The 12,485-nt window shown below is 32.4% G+C and overlaps 1 protein-coding gene across 1 annotated transcript in view; it reads right to left on the reverse strand.

Annotated features, from left to right (window-relative positions):
* The window catches only part of Vmp1 (vacuole membrane protein 1), a 116,026-nt gene that overhangs the window by 66,591 nt on the left and 36,950 nt on the right, over window positions 1-12,485 (reverse strand). Inside the window, exon 6 of the mRNA XM_046423136.2 lies at window positions 1,288-1,455. Within this exon, the coding sequence (XP_046279092.1) occupies window positions 1,288-1,455 (168 nt within the window). The remainder of the gene's footprint in view (window positions 1-1,287; window positions 1,456-12,485) is intronic.

Raw genomic sequence — 12,485 nt, forward strand, 5'->3', positions numbered from 1 at the left:
TGGAGTCCAATATATGCAATAAATAGTAACATCAATGCACTCTATAAACTTACTCATAGCATCTTGTATATAATGTCTTTAATGTCATAAATAAATGGTTTTGCTTTAAAAAAAAAAGATTTCTTAAATGATGTGTTCCACAGTCTTTTATTTCATAAGAAATTACTAGGAAAAAAAAATGTTACAGGAATATAAACTTAACAAACCCATATGATGAGTTAAAAAAAATAATTCAAATGGTAACAGAAATCTTTAATTGATAAAATAAATTACGTCTCAACGATGGCACCTGAATAAATTTAGGCATATAATAAAAACAAAACAACTTATGGGATTAAAATACACCTGCCATTGGACATGATGTTAAATAAATTTCATAACATGGATTTAAGCAAACCACAGAGTAATTAATTAGTTCAAATGAAAGTAAGATAACTATATGTACCTAGAGTCTGAAACCACCACTAAAATTAAGCTTGGTATATATGAAGAAAAAATACTAAAATTTTTTCTAAAATTACTGTAGCATTATAACAAACTCTGAAAAGAAAACGAGTCCTTTAAGAACAACAACAAAATAATTCTTTTGGGGAGGGGGGTGTTGACAATTGAACCCAGAACTTTGTACTTATTCAGCAAGCACTCTATCACTGAGCTATATCTCTAGGTCCAAATACTATATATTTTTTTGTCGGGGGGCAGGGGTGGATGGGTATTACTGGGGACTAAACTCAGGGGCACTTGACCACTGAGCCACATCCCCAGCCCTATTTTGTATTTTATTTGAGACAGGGTCTCACTGAGTTGCTTAGCGTCTTCCTTTTGCAGAGGCTGGCTTTGAACTTGCAATCCTCCTGTCTCAGCCTCCCGAGCTGCTGGGATTATAGGCATCCACACTGTGCCAGGCTCCAAACATCACATTTTAATCTAGAGTGAGACATAATAACATTTAACACTCTAGAATTCATATGGAATTAGTTAAATATTTATCAGGTATATTAACACTATGACAAATTTTACAAAGTTCTATTACCTATACTCATTTCCCTTAATGTTGTCTACTCGGCATCAGTTACTTTGCGATATTTATGGCTTTCTGACTTTCTTGTGAATAGTATTCACAATTAGGAGGAGCTTCACAAGGTCTCTTCTACCTTGGAAATAGATAGCTGAGAACTTCATGAATTCTTCACTGACTAGGAATGTTTTGATTCCTCTTCAAAAGGTGTAACACAATATTAAATTAGTGAGGTTACTTTCAGACAAATATGAAAATGCACATCTTACCCACATGCAGGCCTCAATCCTAACTTTTGAGATGATACTCCACAAAGAAATGGCTCCTTCAGTGCCTTCTTCATCTGGACAAATAATTTGATCAGGATAAGGTGGCTCAGGGAAATTAACTGAGTTGCATTCATAAGCAGCTAATGTAACTGAAGCTATATGTGGGCCCTAGAAAATAAATATAAAAAACCTTGGTTGAGAAATATTAATGAAAAAGGATTTGTCAATACATGTTATTTTAATAGTACATTAACCACACATATTATCAGAAAAGTCTAGCTTTTGAAGAACAAAATTGTATCTAAACAAATATTTCAAGATGCAGTTAGTAATTTGATAAAATAATCCTTGCTATTTCTTGCTAGCTTAATTTTAAAAACAATTTAAATTAACTAAGGTTTAATTTACACATGGTAAGAATCACACTTTTTAGGTCCACATTTCAGTAAACTATGGCAAATATTTTCAGTCATATAACTATAACCAATCAAGATACAGAACATTTCCACCAATGCAACAAGTTCCCTTGTGCTCCTTTGTAGTAAACCTTCCCAAACTCATCCGGGCCCATGGCAATCACTCATGAAGTTTTTAACTTGGTTTTTATGTTATTTATCTATATTCATTTGTCAGAATGTTATCCTCTGTGGGGGGAAAAAAAAAAAACTGCCCAAGCCTCTGTTTTGTTAGGCACAATTTGAGACTATCACTTTTTGTCTTTACTTAAAAATAGTTAGGGAAGTAACTATCTCATTTATCTTTTCCAGAGAAACCATAAATATTAGCTTGTAAGGGGTTAGGATTTTGGCTCAGTGGTAGAGTGCTCATCAAAGACATGTGAGGCACTGGGTTTGATCCTCAGCACCACATAAAAATAAATAAATAAAAATAAAGGTATTATGTCCATGTACAACCAAATAACTTAAAAAAAAATTGTAAAACCAGTATCTGTGAGTTTTTTCTTTTAAAGTAATTTTTTTCTGCAGAAACTTTTGTACCGCTTTGTTCCTTTATTCCTTACTTTGAAATATTACAAATGAACAATAACATTTAAATTAAAATGTACTAATATTTAGTCTGAAAAAGTCTTAAAAATGGTTCCTAAATCCAGATGAGGGTCTGCACAAGTGTCAACTTGATTAAAAATGTAAATTTCTAGGTCCCCAAAATGCAGATTGATAGATGCTCTTTAGTAATAGTAAATATTAGCCATTAGCAGTTATAAAGAAAAATAGTTTATTTGTAGTATAGAATTACAAGAATGTACACATACATGAAATTTTGTCACTAACCACATTGATTATTTCTGAATCTGAAGGTTTCTATTAAATATTTCTTCACTGACTTTTCATAAATGAGTCAGAATCAAAGAAAAGTGGTCTCTTTAATAAATTAATCTTAAGACCACATGGTAGAAGAATTTGTGGTTCAAAGATCAAGTACATAACATGCAGGGATAAATAAGTATTAAAGAAATCTTATAACCAAGATAACAACATTTTTTATATCATGTTAATATATGTACAAAATATGTCCATAAATCCAAGACACTTATTGCTAAATAGGCATTTTCTAAAAATCTAAAAAATGAAGTTCTATACTTAGCAATGAATTATTAGGTTTTCTATGGACCAAATATGTGAATTTTTATTCTTTGTTCTTTTTCTTGTGTTTTAATCCTTAAAAAATGCTTAAATATTAAGTTTTAAAATAATTATAAAAGGTTTTTGACAGAATGCTTTTGAGTATTCAGGCTTTTGAAAAGTTATAATCAACCATGAAATCTACAACTTATTTCTTTGAATATTATCTGCATAAGAGATTTCACAGTTGGGGTAAGAGGATTATTTTACAATCCTACAAATGACAACAACAACAAAATAAACACTTCTCTGCCTGAGTTTAAAGTTTGTGGTATTAAGAATAACTGCACAGCGAATGCAAAATTCTTTAACATACAGTTATAGCCATTAGATGAAATTTAAAGAAACAAAACAAGCAACACCTCCACAAATTCCACCTTTGCTATTAGGAAACACAAAACAGACATATGATACTAAGTAAAAAAAAAAAAAAAAAGAAGAAGAAGAAGAAGAATTAAATTCAAGAGTTTGACCATGTTATCCCCACGTAAGTTTTCTTTGACTATCAGTAGTCTACAGGTAAACTCTAAAAATGAACTGTAAAACAAAAATAAAATCCAAACAGAAAATGGTCTGGAGGTATAGCTCAGTGGCAGAGCACTTAGCAAGCTTAAGCAAGGCCTAGGTTATGATCAGCAGCACACACACAAAAAATAAAGTAATTAAAGAAAGATATTTCAGGGAAGAGAAAAACTTCATTTCTATTTTTCAAAGATTAAAAAATGTCTCTGTATAGATTAAACACATGTTAATAATGATAAATCACTTTTACATAGTTCAAATTTTTAGTGATTCTAAAAAAGGAAATTTCTAACAATTTGAAAATTTTGTCCCTAAAGAAGACTGTTAATTCATTTAACTAAAATGACATATACTTTCCATAACCACACTATTAAGTCATGATTACTCAGCCATAGAAGCAGATGTGGTGGTTCCCAGACAAAATGCACACTAACAGCTCAGTTTTTTGTCCTTTGTTCATTCTCAAGAGTCTGTTTAGCCTATACCTTGACATTTTAGGGTGTATTAGCTGAATTTCAGGAGTTTTTAAAACATTACAATTTAATAATTCCTAAATATAACCAATTTGAACTTATAAGAGTTTATAGAAAAATCCAAACAAAAAACTAAAAACAATATTTTGGTCAAAACAATTTTAAAAGTTTTAATGCCCATCAGCTTAATATACATAATTGAAATTCCTGAGGGAGAGGATTGCAGAAAAATACTAGAAGAAATAATGGGCAAACATTTTTCAGGTTGCTTAAAAGTATTAACTCATCAACCTCTGATCTAAGAAAATGAACAAACCTCAGTCAGGATTAATAAAAAGTAAAATAAAGCACAAACTGCTGAAAATCATTACTGTCAAATCATAATCAAATTATTGTAACATGAAAAGGAGAAAATCTTAAAAGCAATAGGAGTGTATAAACAACACATTATCCCCAGGGAAAAACGAACAAGATTTTTTTTTTATCAGAAATAATGTAAAACAAAAGATACCAGAATTATTTCTGTAAAATGCTTAAAAAAAAGATATAAAGAAAGAAAGAGAACCTGTGACTTTAGAACATAGGGGAAAATACTCTTCAAAAATAAGAGAAAACTGGGCTGAGGATGTATTTCAGTGGGAGAGAGCTTGCCTGGATGCAGAAGGCCCTAGGTTCAATTCCCAGTATTGACCAAAAAAGAAAAAAGAAAGAAAACAACAATCACCAAAAAAAAAAAAAAAAGCCCCCCCCCCCCCAAACAAAAAAACAAAATAAAACCAACGAATGACATGTTTACAAGGAAAATATATGGCATGAAAAGTATAAAGAACGTGAGCAGGAAAATGGCAAATACTACTATAAGGTGTTACATTACACATGAAATAATAAAATAACAATATGAAATTCACCTTAGTAAGTCAAAGCTATGTGTTGCAAACCTCGGAGCAAACACTGATTTTTTTTTTTTAAAGTACAACAAATAAGCCAATAATAAAATACAAAAAGTTTCCATTTAAAATAATAAAATACAAAAAATTTCCATTTAAAATAATAAAATACAATAAAATACAAAAAATTTCCATTTAAAAAGGGGCAAGAAAAGATAAAAATAAATGGGACAAATAGTTTGAGGGTAGTAAACCTAAACTCAACCATGTTGATAACTATATTAATTGTAAATGGATCAAACATATGTATGAAAAGGCATACATTGTGACTGGATTGTATATGCTCTCTTTAAGAAATATATACACATATACATCAAGACTCAGAAAAGTAAAAGCAGAATCAGAAAAAGATAAACCATTTAAAAATAATCCTAAAGAGATGAAATGGCTATATTAATATCAGAAAAAGTACACTTCAGAACACAGAATATTATAAGAGATAAATAGGGACATATCATAATGACAAAGGGATAATTTTAATCTTATTTTTCTTTTGAAACAGGGTCTCACTAAGTTACCCAGGCTAGTCTTGAACTTGGAGTCCTCCTGAGCTGCCTCAGCCTCCTGAATTGCTGGCATTACAGGTGAGTGTCACTATGCACAGCTACAATTTTAAATGTGTGATGAGGGCCACAACCAAGTAAAGATGGCGCCTGGCAGTATGCTAGGAGGAGTAGTTTCTGAGCCAACGCCAGCAAGCCATTAAGACGATAAGGATTCCTTAATGACTGACTGCTGTATCTAGTTTATGTTAATTAAGTTAAGCTGTGTATAATTAGTTGGGTATATGTACCTCTGCAGTCTGGCAGAGAAGAGGTGCCTGCTACCTAGGGTACCCGCTACTTTGAGTTCCTGCTCAGTTCCAGCTGAGTTCACTCGCAATAAAGTAGTTCCTGCCTCAACCTTCAAGTTGCTTGTCATCTCCCGGTTATTTCGCCCAGCCGGACAAGGCAAATGTGTATACATTCAATAACACATTGGTAAAATACAAACAGCAAAAACTGACAGAACTAAACAGGACAATAAACAAATCCCCGATTATAGATGTAAATTTCAACACCAATCTTCCATTAATTCATAGAATAGACTAATGTTTGATGTGGACATAGAAGATTTGAACATAGAAAACCCCATGCAATAATAGCCAAATGCATATTTTTTTTCAAGTAGACACAGAATACTTGCCAAGAGAGACCACCACATGCTGTGTTGTAACATGAGTCTTAACATATTTAAGGGGATCTGCCAAGTGGCAAGGTAAAGATTAATACAGTGAATATTTCTTAAGGAAAAGTGGCAAATAAAGTTCCTTTTAAAAAAATACATATATTTTTGTAATTCAGTATAGTCATTCTCAGTCAACAGGAGAGTTTAGCTATTTGTGACATATTGGACATCTGGTTTTGTTTCCTTTCAAAACCCCATATATCTAGTCTCATGGGCTGTATTATACTATATTTTCCAATGGAGTAATGTTGCTTTATCCAGGATAAAAGATGTAGTACTTGGCCAGCAAGACTATGGGTAAGAGCAAACCATAGTTATATCAAAGGATAAGATTTCCAGTAAGAGCAGACATAGGTATTTGTGAAAAAGCATACTTTTTAAACTTTTTAAAGCTCTTTTAAAATAAACTTAAAAGTTACACTTCCACAGTTTATGTTCTTTTATAAGTACTATAATAAAGTAAGTTTTAGTGTTTAAAAAATATTAGCTCAAGACAATCAAATGGAATCAATTTTTACTTTTGGTTCAGTTGTGGTAATATTAGTTCTAATTAGGACAAATTTAGAATTTAAAAAATGGTATTACAAGAGGCAAAATTACTCTTCTTAAAATTATAACAAATGAAAATATCTTACTCTGGCAGGGAAGAGAAGTTTTAAGTAATGTCCTGATAATAGTGTGGCATCTATATAAGCCCAGAGGAAAATGTCCTGATGTCACAAATTACAGTTTTGTTTTTTTTTTTCTTTTCAACAGCTCAGGGTATCCTAGACAAGTGCCCTACCACTAAGCTCAGCCCTTAAAAAATACATTATTATTATTTTTTTTAAGATAGTATCTCATTCAGTTGTCTGGGTTGCCCTCAAACTTACCATCCTTCTGCCTCAGCCTCCCAAATAGCTGGTATTATAGGTGTGTGTCACAAAGCTCGGCACAAATTAGGGTCTTTGTTAGGCAGGGTTAATTCATTCATATGCTATTTTGTGGGAAAAATTGTATTCAGAAAATGATGAAACTGCTTGTATTACTGCTTCATTTGAAACAAATAGTTTTTCTGGATTTTGAACTTATCAAGTTCTTTGATGATTTAATATAATTGTACCTCCCTTCACATACTTACAGCATTCAAGAACCTGACTAGGTAATATTCATGTCTATGTTTCATCAAGGAATGTATATAATTCTCAAAACCATAGAGAAATTGGGATACCTTGGGGTTTTAGAGCCATCTTTTAAAAACTAAAATCTAAAATGGTCATATAAGTTAGTTATGGGCCTAATTTTGCCAAGCCTCTTTATCAACCAAGATGAAGAATAAAATATAAGAATGCAGTGTGTGTGTGTGTGTGTGTGTGTGTGTGTATTCTTAAGGAAGACAAGCAGACAGGAGTCAGACATTCTTCCACTTAAGGCAGCTCCCTTAGAACTGATAAAACATTCCTGAAGACTGGAGTTGTTTGCACAACATCTGCAATGTCAATTCATAGCCTAATCCATCATCTATACACAGAAGTCAAGTGAGATCCCAAAGGCAAAATTTCCAATTAGTTTTGTCTGGAAAGTTCAGGGCAAAGGTAATAAAATCAAGAATCCTGTGCTGATTCACTGGGAAAACATTTGTTTGCCACACTCCTTCACTAAGGAACAAAAGGAGTCAGTGGTTAGTCTGGAATGTGATTCATTAGGAATATCAGGGTGATAAATAAATGAAAGGGGATGACAAATGGTTGTCTGTAACAGTCTTGCAAAACCTTTTTTTTTTTTAGGGGACTTTAAAAAATCCTTTTGCATAAACAGGAATTCTACTCCTCAAATTTTTTTAAACCACTGCTTTTCTCATCAAAGTCAGAAAATAATTTACCTAGAATTATGATCCACAGTAAATAATTCTAAGTTAAGGTGTAAAACTAAATGATCGTAAATGAGCACTGAAAAGTTTAGCTACCATTTATGTTGTTTTTGTTAAGAAGCTCCCAGTTATGTCCCTAGTCCTTTATAAAATGCAATATAGTATAACCAAAAGTAGTAGCTTGGGCATTAGTTAATTTGAGTTTTGTTTTTCTAAATCTGTCAGCAACTTAGCAGGTACAGTCATCTTCCTCCTTTAAAAGCATAATAATAAAATAACATTTGTACTATCTAGGGCAAGAACATGAGATTATAGTGTAAAAGTGCAAGTATAAAATTGTTAGCTAAAACAAAAATAGTATAAGTTCTTTAGTATTAGTTCATGCTCCAATTAGTAAGTACTCTCTTTGAAGGATTAATCATTATATTAAGACATATTTAGCATTTCTTCTCTAAATCTAAGCAACTTTAAAATGTTTTTAAATTGATAGATAATAACTATGTCTTTATTGAGTTCAGTGTGATATTTGATATATTTGTATGTTGCATATTGATTAACTCAAGATATTTAGATTATCCATCATCTTAAACATTTGTCATTAAAGCTAAGGAACTGTTCATTATGAAGTTGACTTAAGTGGTCAGAAGAAATGAATTACATATTTATAGAGAGCTATAAAAATTTGTTTAAAATTTATATCCAATAGAACAGATTTAAGCTAATTGAATATTCTTAGGTTTCCTTTAAGCACACATTAATAAATAGTGACTTAAGGGCAGGAAGTTATCCAATCTGTGTATACCCCTTTGCTTGGCAAAAATCCAGGCCTATGTCCTAGAGACCATGGTTTCCTCTTTTGATGTGGTGATGCTCATAAGGGTCAAAATATGAGTCATTCCTTGAAGAAGACAGGGAGAAGAGCCATCATGCCCCCATTAAACAAAAGGCAAACAGACTTTTTTCTAAGAAGGGCCTGTTGGTCTTCCCGCAAGAGCCTTGAGTCATTCACTGAATTCTTACAATGACAGTCATTATGCTTATAGAAAGCAATATTGAGTCATACCAGAACATTAACTTTTGGTAATTTCATCCTTTTCTGTCTTGAAGGATACACAGGTGATCAATGAAGCAATAATCAGAAGTCAAGCAGAAATGAAACTGAAGAAGTTGGTTAACAACTTTTAAAAGGAATTACTGCATGGTAAAAAAAAATTACTACAATATTTCAATTACTGATACTAGTTCACATTTCATTTAAATCCATATCCATGCTGTTTTCCAAATAACATTTACTTTTAGCAATAGCCAAGAGGAAAAGAGTATAAGGAAGAAAAAAATAACTTTAACAGTATAGAATGCTATAAAGTATTTGTTCACTAAAGGAAGCAGGGTGCTCTATACAGAGTTTTTCATGAATTAGAAAGCAATCAAGATGTCAGATTTTTAAAAAGTACAACTATTACATGTTTTAATAATGAAATAACCCCAAACTTTAAAATAGACACAGGCATCCAAATCTAACACAGGGGCAAATATCTCACAACTATCTTTCCTTATATTTAATTCATAACAGCCAAGTTTAACTTTTCTATGAAAATAATCATATTAAACAAATGGTTCATAAATACCACTCAAAGGATATAGCTTCTGATAAAATTTGGTCTATTCTAAAACAAAATTGAATAGTTCCAAACTTTTCTACTTCCAAGCCACCTCTAGGAAAGAATTTTTTTTTAATTAATTGGCAGACCTTTATTTAATTAATTTATTTATATGTGGTGCTGAGAACTGAACCCAGTGCTTCACACATACCAGGTAAGCACCTACCGATGAGCCCCAGCCCTAGATTTAAATTCATATTAAATTTAAATTCATATTTTAATATGTAAAACACGCAAAAACTCTTCCATTTTGATTTACCAATGTGAGAAAACCTAGTGGTTAAAATATATGTCAGAAAAAATTTTTCAGCAAAATACATTTATCCTTCCATCCTAAATGTTTGGCTGCTTTTCAAAATCATGAAATGACTGTTGGTAGGCAGTCATGGAGTTGGAGCTGTTCTAGATGCCTGACTTCAGTTAGACCTTTGAGAAGCTCATATAGCTCTGCCTATGGTAAGAGCTAAGGGAAGAAGTTTGGGAGTGTTTGGCCCTTTCTAACAGCAGAGGAATTGGTGGTGGTGCCTAACAGGAGTCCTCAGGCTTTGGGATGAAGGGAACATCACATCATTTGGAAAGCATCATAACAAGACACACATGTTGTGCCACAACTGTGGCTCTAAGGACTACTACCACCTTTACAAGAAGCCTGTGGCAAATGTGGCTACCCTGCCAGGTGCAAGAGAAAGTACAGCTGGAGTGCCAAGGCTAAAAGACCAAATACCACTAGGACTGGTAGAACAAGGCACCTGCAGATTCAGGCATGAATTTGGTGAAGGAATAACAACAAAACCCGAAAGGGCAGCTATTGTGGCATCAAGTTCATTTTGAGAGTTTCAATGATTAACTGCCCAATAAATGTTCTTGTCTTTTTTTTTTTTAAAGATCACTGATAGTTTTTCTTATCTTTATAGTTCTTAGTCTAGAAACTGAGCTTATCGGAAAAGGATACAGAACTTTGTTCAATCTTTGCACAGGAAATTGCTCCACCTAGTGTCATATTGTACATACATCACAACACAGTACTGTACATTGAAGCCAATGGATTCTTTGTTGTTGCTAAATAGAAAACTTTATAAATTGTTAATGGCACATATAAGTTTAAAAATGGCTCTTTAATCATCATCTTGTAATCTGATGAACCATAATGAATCTGTATAAAACGAAGCACATCTGAGACATACTTCTTAATATGTACAAAATTTCCTATTTTTGTTAATCTAATTGTTTACAGAATTATAAATCATACTTCTCTGTTAATGGAAAATAATTACAAGTTAGTTACTAAAATAACTTCATTACTTCTCTTAGATGTTTTATTTTTCACCCAGTACTGGAGATGTATTAGAACCCAGGGCCTCACCCTGGGTGTTTATTATTGTTGTTGTTATTCTTATTATTATTTTGTGTGGTACTGGGAATTAAATCCAGGAGTGCTCTACCACTGAATTATATTCCTAGCCTTTTTTAAATTTTAAGACAGGATTTTTCTAAGTTGTTGAGGCTGACCTTGAACTTGTGATCCTTCTGCCTCAGCCTCCAGAGTTTATGGGATTATATGGTACATCACTGCTCCCTATGCCATTGTTTTTAATATCTAAACTTAAAATTTTGGGGATCAGGATGAGCTCAGTGGTGCACACTTGCCTATTATGTCTGAGGCCCTGGGTTCAATCTCCAAAACTGGGCAGAAAGAAAAAAAGAAGACAGCTAACTAACTCATTTAGTCTCACAGACTCAATATGCTTCTTCTGGTATACTAAATATAGTCAATGATAAACGACAAATTGCAGATTAAATTCAGCTGCCTGTTTTTGTGAACAAAATTTTAATGGAAAACTCCCAAACATTCATGTATTGTCTATGGCTGCTATATAATTACAATGACAGATCTGAGTAGTTGCACAAATACTGTATGGCCCTCAAAGTCTGAATAACTACTATTTGACCCTTCATAGAGAAAGCACACCTTCTAGTTCTAGGGTAGAACATTATTAAGGTAAAAATTTTGACTTATCCAAATGGGCCATACATCCAAATGTATCCACTTTGTGCAAACATTAATGTATTGTTTTTACTCAGGGTATAATTTCCAGGACACCAGAAAATAAATATGCATTCTTCTGTCTCTCATATACAGGATTTGCAAAAAGGAAATCTGGTGCATGCTTGCTAAGCGTAAGATGAAGCGGTCAGCAAATTTCAAGGAATTAATAGTGAAGAGAAGATTAGAAGGTGTTAGCTTAGAAAAATCTGTCAACCACAGCTTTTTAAAAAAATGTGATCTATGTAAAAATATGAGTAAAGCAAATGAATGAAATCAGTAGCGTGTATAACTTGCTAGGCAAAATTTGCTCACACAGATGTCAAAAAACGAACAAAAACCTGCCTGCATAAACAATAAGAACAGAAGAAATATAATTCATACTTTACATTTAACTTCTAATTTGTTATTGAATAACTTACTATAAAGATAAATCAGATCTTATTAATACACTGAATAAATGATAAAAATCACCTCTTAAATCATTCATTGAGCCTGTTATTTGTTTAAGTAAACTGAAGACAAAAAGTATATTAAAATATTGTTCACATAGCAGAAACAGACATAGTTTAATTTGTTGGAGACACAATAAGAGGATGTACTAATGCTCAATATAAAACTATCTTGCAAACTAGGAGAAAGTTGTATAGAGACTAGATTGTTTTTCATCAATAGTCACAATTAAGGCTCAGATGTTAGGACAGAATGTTTTGCCAATAAAAGAAGTCCAATTATTCTGTCTATTTCTCCTTACGTAGGCTTCATGATTTTAGTTTAATTACATTATTCAACGTATACTTATTGAGCACCCTACCACACAACAGGCATTGTT

The sequence above is a fragment of the Marmota monax genome, unplaced genomic scaffold (assembly GCF_021218885.2).
Source record: "Marmota monax isolate L192 unplaced genomic scaffold, Marmota_monax_Labrador192_F-V1.1 WCK01_AAM20220418_F8-fsc00171, whole genome shotgun sequence".
NCBI classification, from domain to species: domain Eukaryota; kingdom Metazoa; phylum Chordata; class Mammalia; order Rodentia; family Sciuridae; genus Marmota; species Marmota monax.